At 44.0% G+C, this 13,692-nt stretch overlaps 1 protein-coding gene across 1 annotated transcript in view; it reads right to left on the reverse strand.

Moving 5' to 3' along the window:
* The window catches only part of TMEM54 (transmembrane protein 54), a 55,725-nt gene extending 44,380 nt beyond the window's left edge, over positions 1 to 11,345 (reverse strand). Inside the window, exon 1 of the mRNA XM_082246565.1 lies at positions 11,224 to 11,345. Coding sequence (XP_082102691.1) covers positions 11,224 to 11,236 — 13 coding nt within the window. The 5' untranslated portion in view covers positions 11,237 to 11,345. The remainder of the gene's footprint in view (positions 1 to 11,223) is intronic.
* Positions 11,346 to 13,692: the final 2,347 nt, after the last annotated feature.

Below are 13,692 nucleotides of genomic sequence, written 5' to 3' on the forward strand. Positions count from 1 at the left end.
TGCAGAGAGAACTTGTTGCACAGTGCTTAGAGCTACAGAGGTAAGTATGGACTTGCTTTAAAATGGAATTCCAGGCTTACAATAATGTTAAAACTGCTCTCACCCACCTTTTAACACCAATACTATCTTGTGGAAGATAGATGCATATTCACACCCATTTTCAGGCTGCTCCAGTCTGGTCACATGATCTCCCCTGTGTCAGCCAGCATTGGCTACAGGGGACGGTAGAGACCCTTCCAATATCAGCTAGAATGTCTGAGTGGTGATGGCATCCAAACAAGAGCTTACTATGGGCCAACCGTTGTCAGTGCTCCCTCCTCTCCCCTGAATCTGGTGATAGCTGATGGAAAGCCGATCACGTGACCAGACCGAAGCAGCCTGGGAATAGGTAAGTATACGGTTCTTTCTTCCACAAGGTAGTGTTAGTATAGGTGTTAGAAGGGGGGTGGAAGCAGTTTTAAGATTATTTAGTATAAGCCCAGAATTCCACTTTAAGTTCATTAACTGCTTGTTACAAAAATACTTTAACCACTTACCGGCCACGCTGTAGCCATCATCTGGCTATAGCTCAGTCTTCCAGTTCTGGGAGGGCGTCTGTTGATGTCCTCCCATATCCCCACTCTCCCCCCTCCCCCGACATGCCCTTGGGGAGTGCATCGGGTCCACTCTGTGATCCTTAGGACACAGCTGATCGCAGATTGAGGTAAAAGGCCAATCACAGCGGCCCTTTACCATGTGATCAGCTGTGTCCAATCACAGCTCATCACATGTATACAAACGCTGGTTATCGGCATTTCATTTCCTCAGCGTTGTCACTGTCTGAGGAAAGAAAAGGTGATAACCGGTGATCCTGTGACAGGGACATTTACATGGATAATCAGGGCCCTGATAATCAGTGACCATCAGTGACCATCAGTGCAGCATATCAGTGTTCATCAGTGCAGCATATCAGTGCCCATCAGTGTGGCCTATTAGTGTAACCTCATCAGTGACCAACAGTGCAGCCTATCAGTGACCATCAGTGTAGCCCATCAATGATCATCAGTGCAGCCTCATCAGAGCACATCAGTGCAGCCTCATCAGCGCACATCAGTGCAGCCTCATCAGCGCACATCAGTGCAGCCTCATCAGAGCACATCAGTGCAGCCTCATCAGAGCACATCAGTGCAGCCTATCAGTGCAGCCTCATCAGCACACATTAGGAAGAAGAAGAAAAGTTACTTATTTGCAAAATATTATAACAGAAACAAACTTTTCAGGCTTTTTTAGTTTGTTTAGCAAAAAATAAAAAACCCAGTGGTAAATAAATACCACCAAAAGAAGGCTTCTATCTGTCTCAAAAGATTTATTAAAATTTCAGATGATGAACGCACAATTGTCATTAAAAATGCAACAGCGCTGAAAGCTGAAAACTGGACTGGGCAGGAAGGGGGTGAAAGTGCCCGTAGGCATGTGGTTAAATAATTCATATCTATTACTTGAAAGTACACCCATCAAAAAAAAATAAAAAATAGGACACTGGTGATCTTCTTCTGAAAATATTAGTGCCCCGAATGTGTCCAGCTACAACACTGCTCAGGACAACAATCATAAAGCAAATAAATGTCAGAGAAAAGTCAGGATCCACATGACTCTCAGGTAATTGCCATTCTTAGAAAGAAAAGTCTTCATTGGCAGGCTACATTTCTTGTGACAGGTTTCCTTTGAAGGATAAAGAGTCAATTTGGCAAAATGATTTATGAATCATCAGCTGATATAGGTTCAGTATATATGTGCATGGTGGGACTAGTAAAGAGTCTTTTCTAAAGGTACAGGGTTTCAATTATATTTAACTTTAAAGCAAACAGATTGTAATTATTAACAATCTGTTCCGTTCAAGGCCATGACTGTTAACTAATGGGATATTTGTTTAACTGCCATCTGCACGGAGATGGGTTTCCTAAGAGAATGCTTTACATCCCTAGATATTGCTAATAGTAACAATATGGATCAATGACATTTAATGACCTAGTTATCAGGTTTTTTAACTTGGAAACACACAAACAAATTATTTTTGAACATATACAGTATATACACTGAATTTTGAACTGATGCTGCCCAAGGTAATGTAAATAAATGTAATCTGAATCAATCAGCTTGTAAGATCTAAGGAACAAATAGCCTTCTGGTCTCTTTATATATTAAGGTTGGTATTAATATTCCGTATGTATATATATATATATATATATATATATTGCATATCCTACTGTAAAGTGGTACCAAATATAAATAAAAAAAAAATAACAAACTCAGTACGTAACTGCACAATTCCAACAAGCTCATCGCCTTTTGTTACAACACTTCACTAATGTTTTAATGGGAAAAATGAGTGGAACAAAAAACTAAATGGAAAGAGTAAACAAAGAGTACTGTAATGGTAAAGGGTTTATGCTGCCCAGTAGAATAATTTAGCCACAGGCGTGTGTTAAGTTTAATGCGCGATAAGTACTACAAGGCATATAAACACTTTTTCATTATAGTAGGTACATCAAGCAAACATTTTGCCTCATTCAGCTAGACAAAACATATCTAGCAGTAGATTTGCAGTAAGAATTTGCACATCACTGCCCTCAATAAAAAATAAAAAAATAAAAAGACCAAACTGCAATCAGAAATTGGTTTCATAACTAGTTCCAAGAAGCCAGCCAGAAATTATTTTTTCAGAGCTAAGCCTCACGGTGGTTAGTGCAGAACAGCATTGTCACTGCTGTTTGTTTTAATTAGTTAAATAAGTGTTTTAATAATTGCCTTACTGCAGACTACCTTCAAGCCACATTTGCATATGATATGATATTGCCAGGGTTTTTGCACTTCTTTAGCTTTTTAGGAGCTTTTTAATTTATTTTAATTTTTAATTTTAATTACTATATGTAAACTGCAGTTACCCATAACACAGAACCATAATCTTTCACTGAGCTAACTTTGGTAAAGTGAAATTTGATTGGTTGGTGTAATGTTCCCTTACTATTACAAAGACTCAAGGTGACAGTACTCAGCTGGGTACCACATCCCTGTAATTCAATACATAACAACAGACAAATTCCCCAATTTTTGGGACTTTTGAGGCCCAAAAATTATGAAATTTGTCTGTCTTTATGTAAGGTTCCCTTACTATGAACATCATCAATGCTTTTTCCACCAAATTACCCAAAACCCTGTAAATATCTGCTCATTTTTCAATATTATAGCCAGGGCTGGATATACCGTTGAGCCCAGCAGACATTGTTCATAGGTGGCCAAAGAAAAGAGGCAGCTTTTCCCTGTATAACTATTCGCCATGCATTTCAATCACCTTCATCAGCATAAGTAAAAATAGTAATTTCTCATATGATTATGTACACAGTATCATAATATCCTAAACTGAGTAGGGAAAGGTAAAAAAGTATATGTATGTATTTATATTTAGAATACATATGAAGTAAGTAAAATTAGGCTTAGACTTTGAATCAGTAATGTCTCAGGGACCATTCACAATTAGGCTAGGTTCACACATGTTCGATGCAAATTTCCCCTCCATTTTCACTGCAAATTTCTAAAGCAGCTGTTTAGCGACTCAGCTACAATTTAGATCTGGTTAAGATGCTAATTTTTCGAGCCGGCAGCCACCAGTGTCTTTAATATAAGCTGGTGGTATTAGGAGCAGGCCAGGAAGCTGGCCGCCGTGTCCCTAACAACGAGTGACTCATCAGCTGCCCCAAATCCATACCAGACCCTTATCTGAGCTTGGAGCCAGGCAGGCCAGGAAAGGGGGGTGGGTGGGGGAGGGGGCGAGCGAGTGACACCCCCTTCCTGAACCATACGAGATCCTGTGCCCTCAACATGGGGGGGTGCTTTGGTGAAGGGGACTCCCCGCCAGAACATATCGGGCAGCGCTCTCAGCACTGTAAAGTGAAAAAATAGGGTGGAACTCCACTTTAGCCTAGGTGTTAAAGATCCTGAAAGTACAGATAAAACATATTGACTTGCCAGAAGTGCACTCAGCTCCCATGCATAGTTTTTTTGTGGATTGAGAGTAGTCACCCCTGCCAGTGCCTTTTGCTAATCAACTCAACCACTCCTCTTCTGCATATACCTCCCCCTGTCATTCAGTTTATTCCTGCACATACTGGCCCTTGCCATACCCACTGCACTCCTCTCCTGCACATACCTACTCCTGTCATGCCCTTCATTCCTGCCTATAATGCCTGTTGTCATACCCACCATGCTTCTCTCCTTCATATACCTCCCCCTGTCATACTCTTCATTCCTGCACATAATGCCTGTTGTCATACCCACCATGCTCCTCTCCTGCATATACTGCCCACTGTCACACATTCTTCTGCTTCACATACTTCCCAATGACATACCTTTCATATTACTCTCCTGCATGTACTGCCCACTAAGACACTTCTTTAGCATTGTTTGTTATATGCCTAACCTTTTCCCTGGTAGAACAGACACATTTTTGCCGGTAATTAAAATGCCATATTCTTTACTTGGTATGCTGCCTGACTGAAAAAAACTAAAAAATAGGTAGGGCTGCAACTGAGCTTAAATATTCTTGAACACAACACATACTGTAAATGGGGCATGTTTCTAGATAAGTTTTACCTGCAGTGAATGTTCGGTTACTGTCAGATTAACTTCTTTGTAAGTATGCCCCGTATTAAAAATTGGACCTTCTCTGGTGCTTTGTGCAGCTAAATCTTGCATCTCGATGTTTTGGAAATCGACTTGGGCCCCCACTATTAAAGATTGCATGCGTAAGATGGAGGAAATTAACTGGATGGAAGACCTTACCCTTACGGCGCAGCACAGACGGGATCGTTATGAAAAGATCTGGGGTTACTGGAACGTCTTCGCCTTATCTGACAAGGTGAAGTCCCCGACCTATGCCTAGAGACAGGGCCTGGGTGGCTCGCGGTGTCGTCCATGTCGAGGTCTCCCCATGCCTCCCCCTTCTCCTCCTGCCCCCCCCCTCCCCCCCCCCTTTTTTTTGCTCCTCTCTGTTTCCTGCATTCTTTGTTTTCCCTTTGAATTTCCGCTCTGCGCTCTGATTTCCTTTCTTTTGTGTCCCTGACACCTTAAAAAGGTTGGGTAGTGACAGTTGGAAAAGTTTTGTTACCCTGCTGATATTTTTATAGTATTTCAGGTGCCTTATTCTGATGGGTTCCGGACACGGTTCGCGGGCTTTTTCCCGGACGTGGGGGCCAGTTTTACGTTTTTTTCTTGCAATTATTTTAAAACTGTTTTGACTGTTTATTTTGTACTGATGGTGCTTACACTTTGTGATTGGTGTATCTTTCTGTCAAAGACTGACTTATGTTTTATTTTCACTGTTCTGCCTTTCTAAATAAAATATTTGAAAAAATTGGACCTTAAGGTTCCTGTACACATTTAGGTGACAGTCTCATTTACAAATAGACTGGGCAATGATCCAATGTCTAGAGAGCACTTGCAGACAACACAGGTTGGCGGACAACTACACTGCTCAAACAAATCAAAGGAACACTTTTTAATCAGGGTATAGCATCAAGTCAATTAAACTTCTGGGATAATTATCTGGTCAGTTAAGTAGCAGTGGGAGTTGATAATCAGTTTCAGCTGCTTTGATGTTAATTAAATTAACAACAAGTACACTAGAGAGCAGTGGCGGCTGGTGCTCAGAATTTTTTTGGGGGGAGGGGGGGGGGCGCAAACAGAAAAATGTAATAGGCATTGCTTTGCGGCAAAAAACGCTGGAAAAAATTGCGTGACTTTGAGGTCACAAAAGTGTGAAAGGGGCCTTCAGTAATCAAGGTATAGTGTGCAGAATGACCAGCGTGCCCCCTTTCGATGCAGAGTGACCAGCGTGCCCCCTTTCAATGCAGACAGACCAGCTTGCCCCTATTCAATGCAGACAAACCAGCATGCCCCCATTCAATGCAGACAAACCAGCGTGCCCCCATTCAATGCAGAATGACCAGCGTGCCCCAATTCAATGCAGAATGACCAGCTTGCCCCCTTTCAATGCAGAGTGACCAGCGTGCCTCTATTCAATGCAGACAGACCAGGGTGACCCCATTCAGTGCAGAATGACCAGCGTGCCCCTATTCAATGCAGAATGAACAGCAAGCCTCCTTTCAATGCAGACAGACCAGCTTGCCCCCTTTTAATGCAGAATGACCAGTGTGCCCCCTTTCAATGCAGAATGACCAGCGTTCCCCCTTTCAATGCGGAGAGATCATCGTGCCCCCATTCAATGCAGAGAGATGAGTGTGCCCTCTTCAATGCAGAGAGATGAGTGTGCCCCTTTCAATGCAGAGAGATCAGTATGCCCCTTTCAATGCAGAGAGATCAGTGTGCCCCTTTCAATGCAGAGAGATCAGTGTGCCCCCTTCAATGCAGAGAGAGATCAGTGTGCCCCCTTCAATGCAGAGAGAGATCAGTGTGCCCCCTTTAATGCAGAGAGAGATCAGTGTGCCCCCTTTAATGCAGAGAGAGATCAGTGTGCCCCCTTTAATGCAGAGAGAGAGATCAGTGTGCCCCCTTCAATGCAGAGAGAGATCAGTGTGCCCCCCTCAATGCAGAGAGAGATCAGTGTGCCCCCTTTAATGCAGAGAGAGATCAGTGTGCCCCTTCAATGCAGAGAGAGATCAGTGTGCCCCCTTTAATGCAGAGAGAGATCAGTGTGCCACCTTTAATGCAGAGAGAGATCAGTGTGCCCCCTTTAATGCAGAGAGAGATCAGTGTGCCCCCTTCAATGCAGAGAGAGATCAGTGTGCCCCCTTTAATGCAGAGAGAGATCAGTGTGCCCCCTTTAATGCAGAGAGAGATCAGTGTGCCTCCTATAATGCAGAGAGAGATCAGTGTGCCCCCTTCAATGCAGAGATCATCATGCCCCCCCCCCCCGAGACCAGTGCACTTACCTGCAGCGGCGGCGGCTTCTCCTCAGTCCCCCGGCATCTCCTCGAATCCTCCCGCCTCCTCCTTGGCCAATGGCATGGGGTTTGCCTTTCGGCCAATCAGGAAGTGGGTCTAGGACCCGCTTCCTGATTGGCCAGGAGGAGGATCCGTGTGACAATGTCACACAATGGGTTGGCTCAGGGCGCACTGCTCTGCGCCCCGGGTCCACCCTTTGCTGAAGCCTATTAGAGCCTCTGGCTCTAATCAGGTGATTAAAAAAACAAAAAAACCCATTGAGCTCCATGCGTCCAGCGCCCCGCATGCAGATTAGGGGGCCGGACACATGGATAGGGGGGGCGGCGCCCCTGTGCCCCCAATGCACCGACCGCCACAGCTAGAGAGGCAACAACGAGACAACTTTCAAAACAGGAATAATTTTACAGATTGAGGCCACTGACATTTTTTTTTCCCTACTCATTCTTTCTGACTGTTTTTCACTAATTTTGCATTTGGCTAGGGTCAGTGTCACTACTGGTAGCATGAGGTGATACCTGGACCCTATAGAGTTTGTACAGGCAGTCCAACTCCTCCAGGATGGCACTCAATACGTGCCATTGCCAGAAGGTTTGTTGTGTCTCCCACCACAGTATCAAGTGCATGGAGAAGATTCCAGAAGACAGGCAGTTACTTTAGGAGAGCTGGACAGGGCCGTAGAAGATCCTTAACCCATCAACAGGACCAGTATCTGCTCTGTTGTGCAAGGAGGAACAGGATAAGCACTGCCTGAGCCCTACAGAATGACCTCCAGCAGGCCACTAGTGTGAATGTCTCTGACTAAACAATCAGAAACAGACTTCATGAGGGTAGCCTGAGGGCCCCATGTCCTCTAATAGTTCCTGTGCTCACTGCCCGGCACTGTGAAGCTCGATTGACATTTGCTATTGAACACCAGAATTGGCAGGTACACCCTTTGCTTTTCACTGATGGTAGCAGGTTCACCCTGAGCACATATGACAGACGTGAAAGGGTCTGGAGAAGCTGTGGAGAACATTATGCTCCCTGTAACATTGTTTAGCATGACTGGTTTGGTGGTGGGTCAGTGAGTGTCTTGGGAGGCATATCCATGTAGGTAAACACAGACCTCTACAGGCTAGATAATGGCACCCTGACTGTCATTAGGTATCGGGATGAAATCCTTGGACCCATTGTCAGACCCTACACTGATGCCGTGGGTCCTAGGATCCTCCTGGTGCACGACAATGCCAGCCTCATGCGCCGAGAGCCAGTTTCGGAAGGATGAAGGACTTCATACCAATGATTGGCCCCCATACTTGCCTGACCTAAATTCAGTAGAACTCTAGGACATTAGGTTTTGGTCCATCCGACGCTGCCAGGTTGCACCTCAGTCTGTTCAGGAGCTCGTGATGTCCTAGTCCAGATCTGGGAGGAAATACCCCAGGACACCATCCATTGTCTCATTAGGAGCATGCCCCGATGTTGTCAGACATGCATACAAGCACGTGGGGGCCATACAAACTACTGTGTACCATTTTAAGTTGCTGCAATGAAATTTCAGCAAAATTGACTAGCCTGCTGCATCATTTTTTCACTTTGATTTTTGGGGTATCTTTGAATTCAGCCCTCTGTAGGTTGATAATTTTCATTTCCATCAAACGATGTGGCATCCTTTTGTTCCTAACACATTACGCAATCCATATCAGTATAGATATCCAGCATGATATTTTTCTCCATTGAGATCTGATGTGTTTTTAAGATGTTCCTTTCATTTTTGAGCAGTGTATACAACCTAATTGTGCAATCTCTGTACAATTTCTTTTAGATACAGTATAACAAAACTATGTAATATGAGGGAAAATCAAAACAATCTGTTATTTTAATACCAAATCAGGTAGGCTCATACACTACATGATTGGTGTAAATCTAAAGGAGATTGCACAATCAGATTATATAGAGTATGGTCAGCCATAACATTAGCAAACCCTGTCCAATCAGTACTACAGTGCCTTGAAAAAGTATTTATACCCCCTGAACTTTTTCCACATTATGTCAGGTTACAACCAAAAACATTGTATTTTTTGGGGATTTTATGTGATAGACCAACACAAAGTGACACATAAGTGTGAAGTGAAAGGAAAATGAGAAATGGTTTTCAAACTTTTTCACAAATAAATATCTGAAAAGTGTGGCATGCATTGTATTTAGCATCTTGTATTCAGCCCCCTTTAGGTCCCTTTCACACAGGGAGTGCGTTCAGATCCGCCTGTCAGTTTTTTTGGTGGATCTGAACGGACACGCCATGCATCTCTATGGGGCATCAGTTCAGTGGAGACATGTCTGATCCAATCCAATCCGATCCGTCAAAACCGGACGGATGGAAACCCTATTTTCCATCCGTCTGGCCGATCGGATCGGATGAGAACAGACAGATGGTCCGTTCCCATCCGATTCCCCCATAGAGAAGAATGTCATAGAGACAGCTGTCATCCACCTGCTCAGTGGGGATCGGCAGATCCATCCACCGCTGAGAAAAACTGAGTCCGCCTGATGGACTCTGTGTGTGAAAGGGGCTTTAATTTGATACCCCTAACCAAAATCTGGTGGAACAAATTGCCTTCAGAAGTCACCTAATTAGAAAATAGAGTCCAACTGTGTGTAATTTAATCTCAGTATAAATACTGCTGTTCTGTGAAGCCCTCAGATGTCTGTTAGGCTGGCCATACATGTTCAATTTCCTTCTACAATTTTCTGTTAGATTTACCACAAACCACATAGTTTGAGGTGAAAGCTAAACAACACTTTCACTTGTATCCAATTAGGCAGGCCTTTGTACTACATATTTCAAGGTAAATTTCAAGAAAATTGTACAGAAAATTGTATAATGTATGGCCAGCCTAAGAGAACCTTAGTGAACATACAGCATCATGAAGCATGTAAGCAAACTGGTTGGTGAATTGAGTTGGGAATTTTTCTGGTTTTGTCTTGCATGCGTTGCCCTTTCATGTGCTCTTTGCTGTGAAGGCCAGTTATAGGTGGGGGCAAGGGCCATTTTGTTTGTTATTGATGTATACTAGTGAGGAGACACATTGAACGCCTTTGCAGCCGTTGTGCTATGTGCTGGGCGTCCATTCTACCTCTGTGCCTTTAATCACCCCAACACACACAATCCTCACCGTGAAACATGGTGGTGGCAGCATCATGTTGTGGGGATGATTTTCTTCAGCAGAGACAGGGAAGCTGGCCAGAGTTGATGGGAAAATTAATGGAGCCAAATAAAGGGCAATCTTAGAAGAAAACCTGTTAGAGTCTGCAAAAGACTTCAGAATGGGGCTGAGGTTCACCTTCCACCAGGACAACAACTCTAAGCATACAGCCAGAGCTACAATGCAATGGTTTAGCTCAAAACATATTCATGTGTTAGAAGGGCCCAGTCAAAGTCCAGACCTAAATCCAATTGAGAATCTGTGACAAGACTTGAAAATTGCTTTTCACAAACGCTCTCCATCCAATCTGACAGATTGCAAAGAAGAATGGGCAAAAATTAGATGTGCAAAGCTGGTAGAGACATACCCAAATAGTCTTGTAGCTGTAGTTGCAGCGAAAGGTGGTTCTACGAAGTATTGACTCAGGGGGGCTGATAAAAAATGCACGCCACACTTTTCACGTATATATATATGTAAAAAAATTTTGAAAAACATTAGTTTTCCTTCGATTTCCCAATTATGTGCCACTTTGTGTTGGTCTATCACAAAAAATCCCAATAAAATACACAGTATATACCGTCTCCTAAACTGGCACTAAACAAGACGGGTGTCACATGAGTATACCACCTGCCCAGCACAGATCCCTGACGGTCAGATCCTGTCAGCACATTTTAACAGTTTGGCTTGTCAATGATCTATAAAGGTTTTTTTTTTTTACAGAGAGCAAGGAATAATGAGAAATCTGTATGAAGGCCGATAACCACTCAGATGAGAAATTCTCAACCTCTCACCCTTTTAACCCCTTCGCCTGTGTGCGATGCTTCCGCATGGTCACCAATAACCACCAAGCCAAAGACGAATCCTGAGCTTCTTAATATTAAAGTACAACATCCAATAATAGGGTGAAGCAGAATCGAGTAAAATAAATAATTAAAACAAGACGCAGTATACGTGTTACAGCATCATTCACTGACATTTTCATAAGTATGCGTCTGGGAGTGTAACCTAACATATTTCTATCACATTCCTCTCTTCATTCTATCTCATTAAATCAGCATTAATAGATGATGATGTCATTATCAATAAAAGGGAAACTTACTGGGTCCACACATGGCTTTTGTTGATGTTTTCTCACAGTTTTCTCTTCGAATCCATGTCCCTTGTTTCTAAATTTCTCTCGGTAGGATCCACTATGGGCGGCTCCAAATTCCAACCAGTCAGACTGGTTTGTAGGCTCCACCTGGATTCTGGCTTCTTTTTTTTTTTTTTTTATCAGCACAGCAGGATGTTTCTGTGCTATCAGCAGTATTATAAGTGACAATACAACCATTAAAATTATACTGAAATAGGCCAATAGGAGGCAAAAGGCACTCTTCCATGAAATGGGACATTGCAAGTACTTAGAAAGCGAAAACATTTTGTCCTCATTATGGCCTCATTCACATTGGCATTAGGAATAAGCATTTAGGGCGCTTTTTCGACAGTGCCTGGATGCCTTACAAACACAGCCTACAATGTACAGTATGAATAGACAGCGGACAGAGCTTCACATTTAAAAATGATGTAGTGCTAGCGTCGCTTGGTGGCGGTTTGCGGCAAACACAGCCCTAAACATGGGAGTCCGCAGAACTTTTTTCAGGGGGGGCATCATTTTAAAGTCACCCATGCTCCGCCCCTTTTCAACAATGTCATGAAGGGGAGGGGCTTAGTCATACTTATTTTAAGTATTTATTTTTAAAGAGCAAACAGCAGCATTATTTTTAAAGCATTTGTTAACTTAAAAATAATAAAAAATAATAATGGATCCTGTTCTCTTAAAGCATGTTATACAGCACAGTACTTGTGCAGTGTAATTTGGCCCCTTCTATCACCTAAAATACCTGGCTGATCCTGCCTGGCTATGTCCCTCCCTCTGTAAACTGACCATGGTATATCATGGCTGCTGAGCCCTGACGCCATGGTCAGTTTACGTGCTTCCATCATCCGCAGCCCCCCTGTCCTCCTCTGTCCTCTCTCCCCCCTCCCTCCCTGCCTGTCTGCTCCTGTGTCAGTGCCCGCATCCTCCCCTCCTGCTGCTGTAGTTTCATTTAATGTTTCATATCCTGTCTACAGTCTGTTTAATAATACTGTGTGCCCCTGTGTCTGTGTTTTATAAAAATAAGCTATTCTTTACAAGTTTTCAGAGCGCCACTCACCGCTCACGTGACCCGTCACCTCTCTCCTCCTCTCCCCCTCCCCTCCTCCTCCCCTCCCGACTGACATCAGTGAGGAATCCTCAGCCCCGCCCGCTGCAGGCAGCCAGTGATGGGAATAACGGCGTTAAAAGTAAACTGAGTTACTAACGCCGTTACTTTTGCAGGTAACTAGTAATCAAATTGATTACTCCCCCCCCCCCCCCGGTGGTAATGCCGTTCCCATTACATAAGCAGCGTTACAGCAATTACATCTACTACCACTAGATGGCAGTAGTGTAACTCCTCCTCCCTCCTCTGTGACCCTGCCGGTGCAGCATGAAGAGAAACAAGCCGAGTGCGGAGATGATGCCACTGATGAGGCAGCTTTGTAAAATTAACCGCTTACATGCAGAGTGGTCGGCGGGGCACACAGGACCAGGTGTAGCAGCAAGATGGGTATCCCATAAAATACATTATCCCCTGCTGCGACTCCACATGTAAGTACACGGGCTGGATTACCAATTGAATGCCGAATGGTCAGTGCCGCTCGTCCATCAGTTTGGGGCTGTGATGAGTAGTTGGAAGAGTGGGAATCTATCAGTGGGGGACAGGGGCTTTGTTGGTGGGGAGTGGGGGGGCAGTAGTTGTGTGGGGGGGCTTAATTGATGGAGTGGTAGTCTGTCAGTGAGGGTCTGGTAGTGTAGGGCATTAGTTGGTGAGATAAGGGTCTGTTAGTGGGGAGTTGAAGTAGTTGAGGGGGTTCTGGTAGTGGGGGGGGGGGGGGCAGTGGTTGGGGTTGGTGGGGTCTGGTAGTGGGGGGCACTAGTTAGTGGGATAGGCATCTGTCAGTGAGGAGTGGCTGGTCAGTAGTTTGGGGTGGTGGGAGTCTGGTATTGGGGGGCATTAGTTAATGGGATGGGGGGGTCGGTTGTGCCGCCATTCAAGCCTGGTCCTGTGTGCCCTGCTGACCACTCGGCATGTAAGTGGTTAATTTTACTAAGCTGCCTCATCTTCATGCTACACCGGAACTGTCCGTGGTACTGTGGCCTGTGCGAGAGTGGAGTGGATCGAGAGTCGCAGCCAGGCTACAGCGGAGTTACAGCGTGCCAGGCCATATATAAATAATATAAATATAAATAAATAAATATTATATACAGTGGGTACGGAAAGTATTCAGACCCCCTTAAATTTTTCACTCTTTGTTATATTGCAGCCATTTGCTAAAATCATTTAAGTTCATTCTTCTTCCTCATGAATGTACACATAGCACCCCATACTGACAGAAAAACACAGAATTGTTGACATTGTTGCAGATTTATTAAAAAAGAAAAACTGAAATATCACATGGTCCTAAGTATTCAGACCCTTTGCTCAGTATTTATTAGAAGCCCCCT

This window comes from Pelophylax lessonae (genome assembly GCF_965119305.1).
Source record: "Pelophylax lessonae genome assembly, chromosome: 2".
NCBI classification, from domain to species: domain Eukaryota; kingdom Metazoa; phylum Chordata; class Amphibia; order Anura; family Ranidae; genus Pelophylax; species Pelophylax lessonae.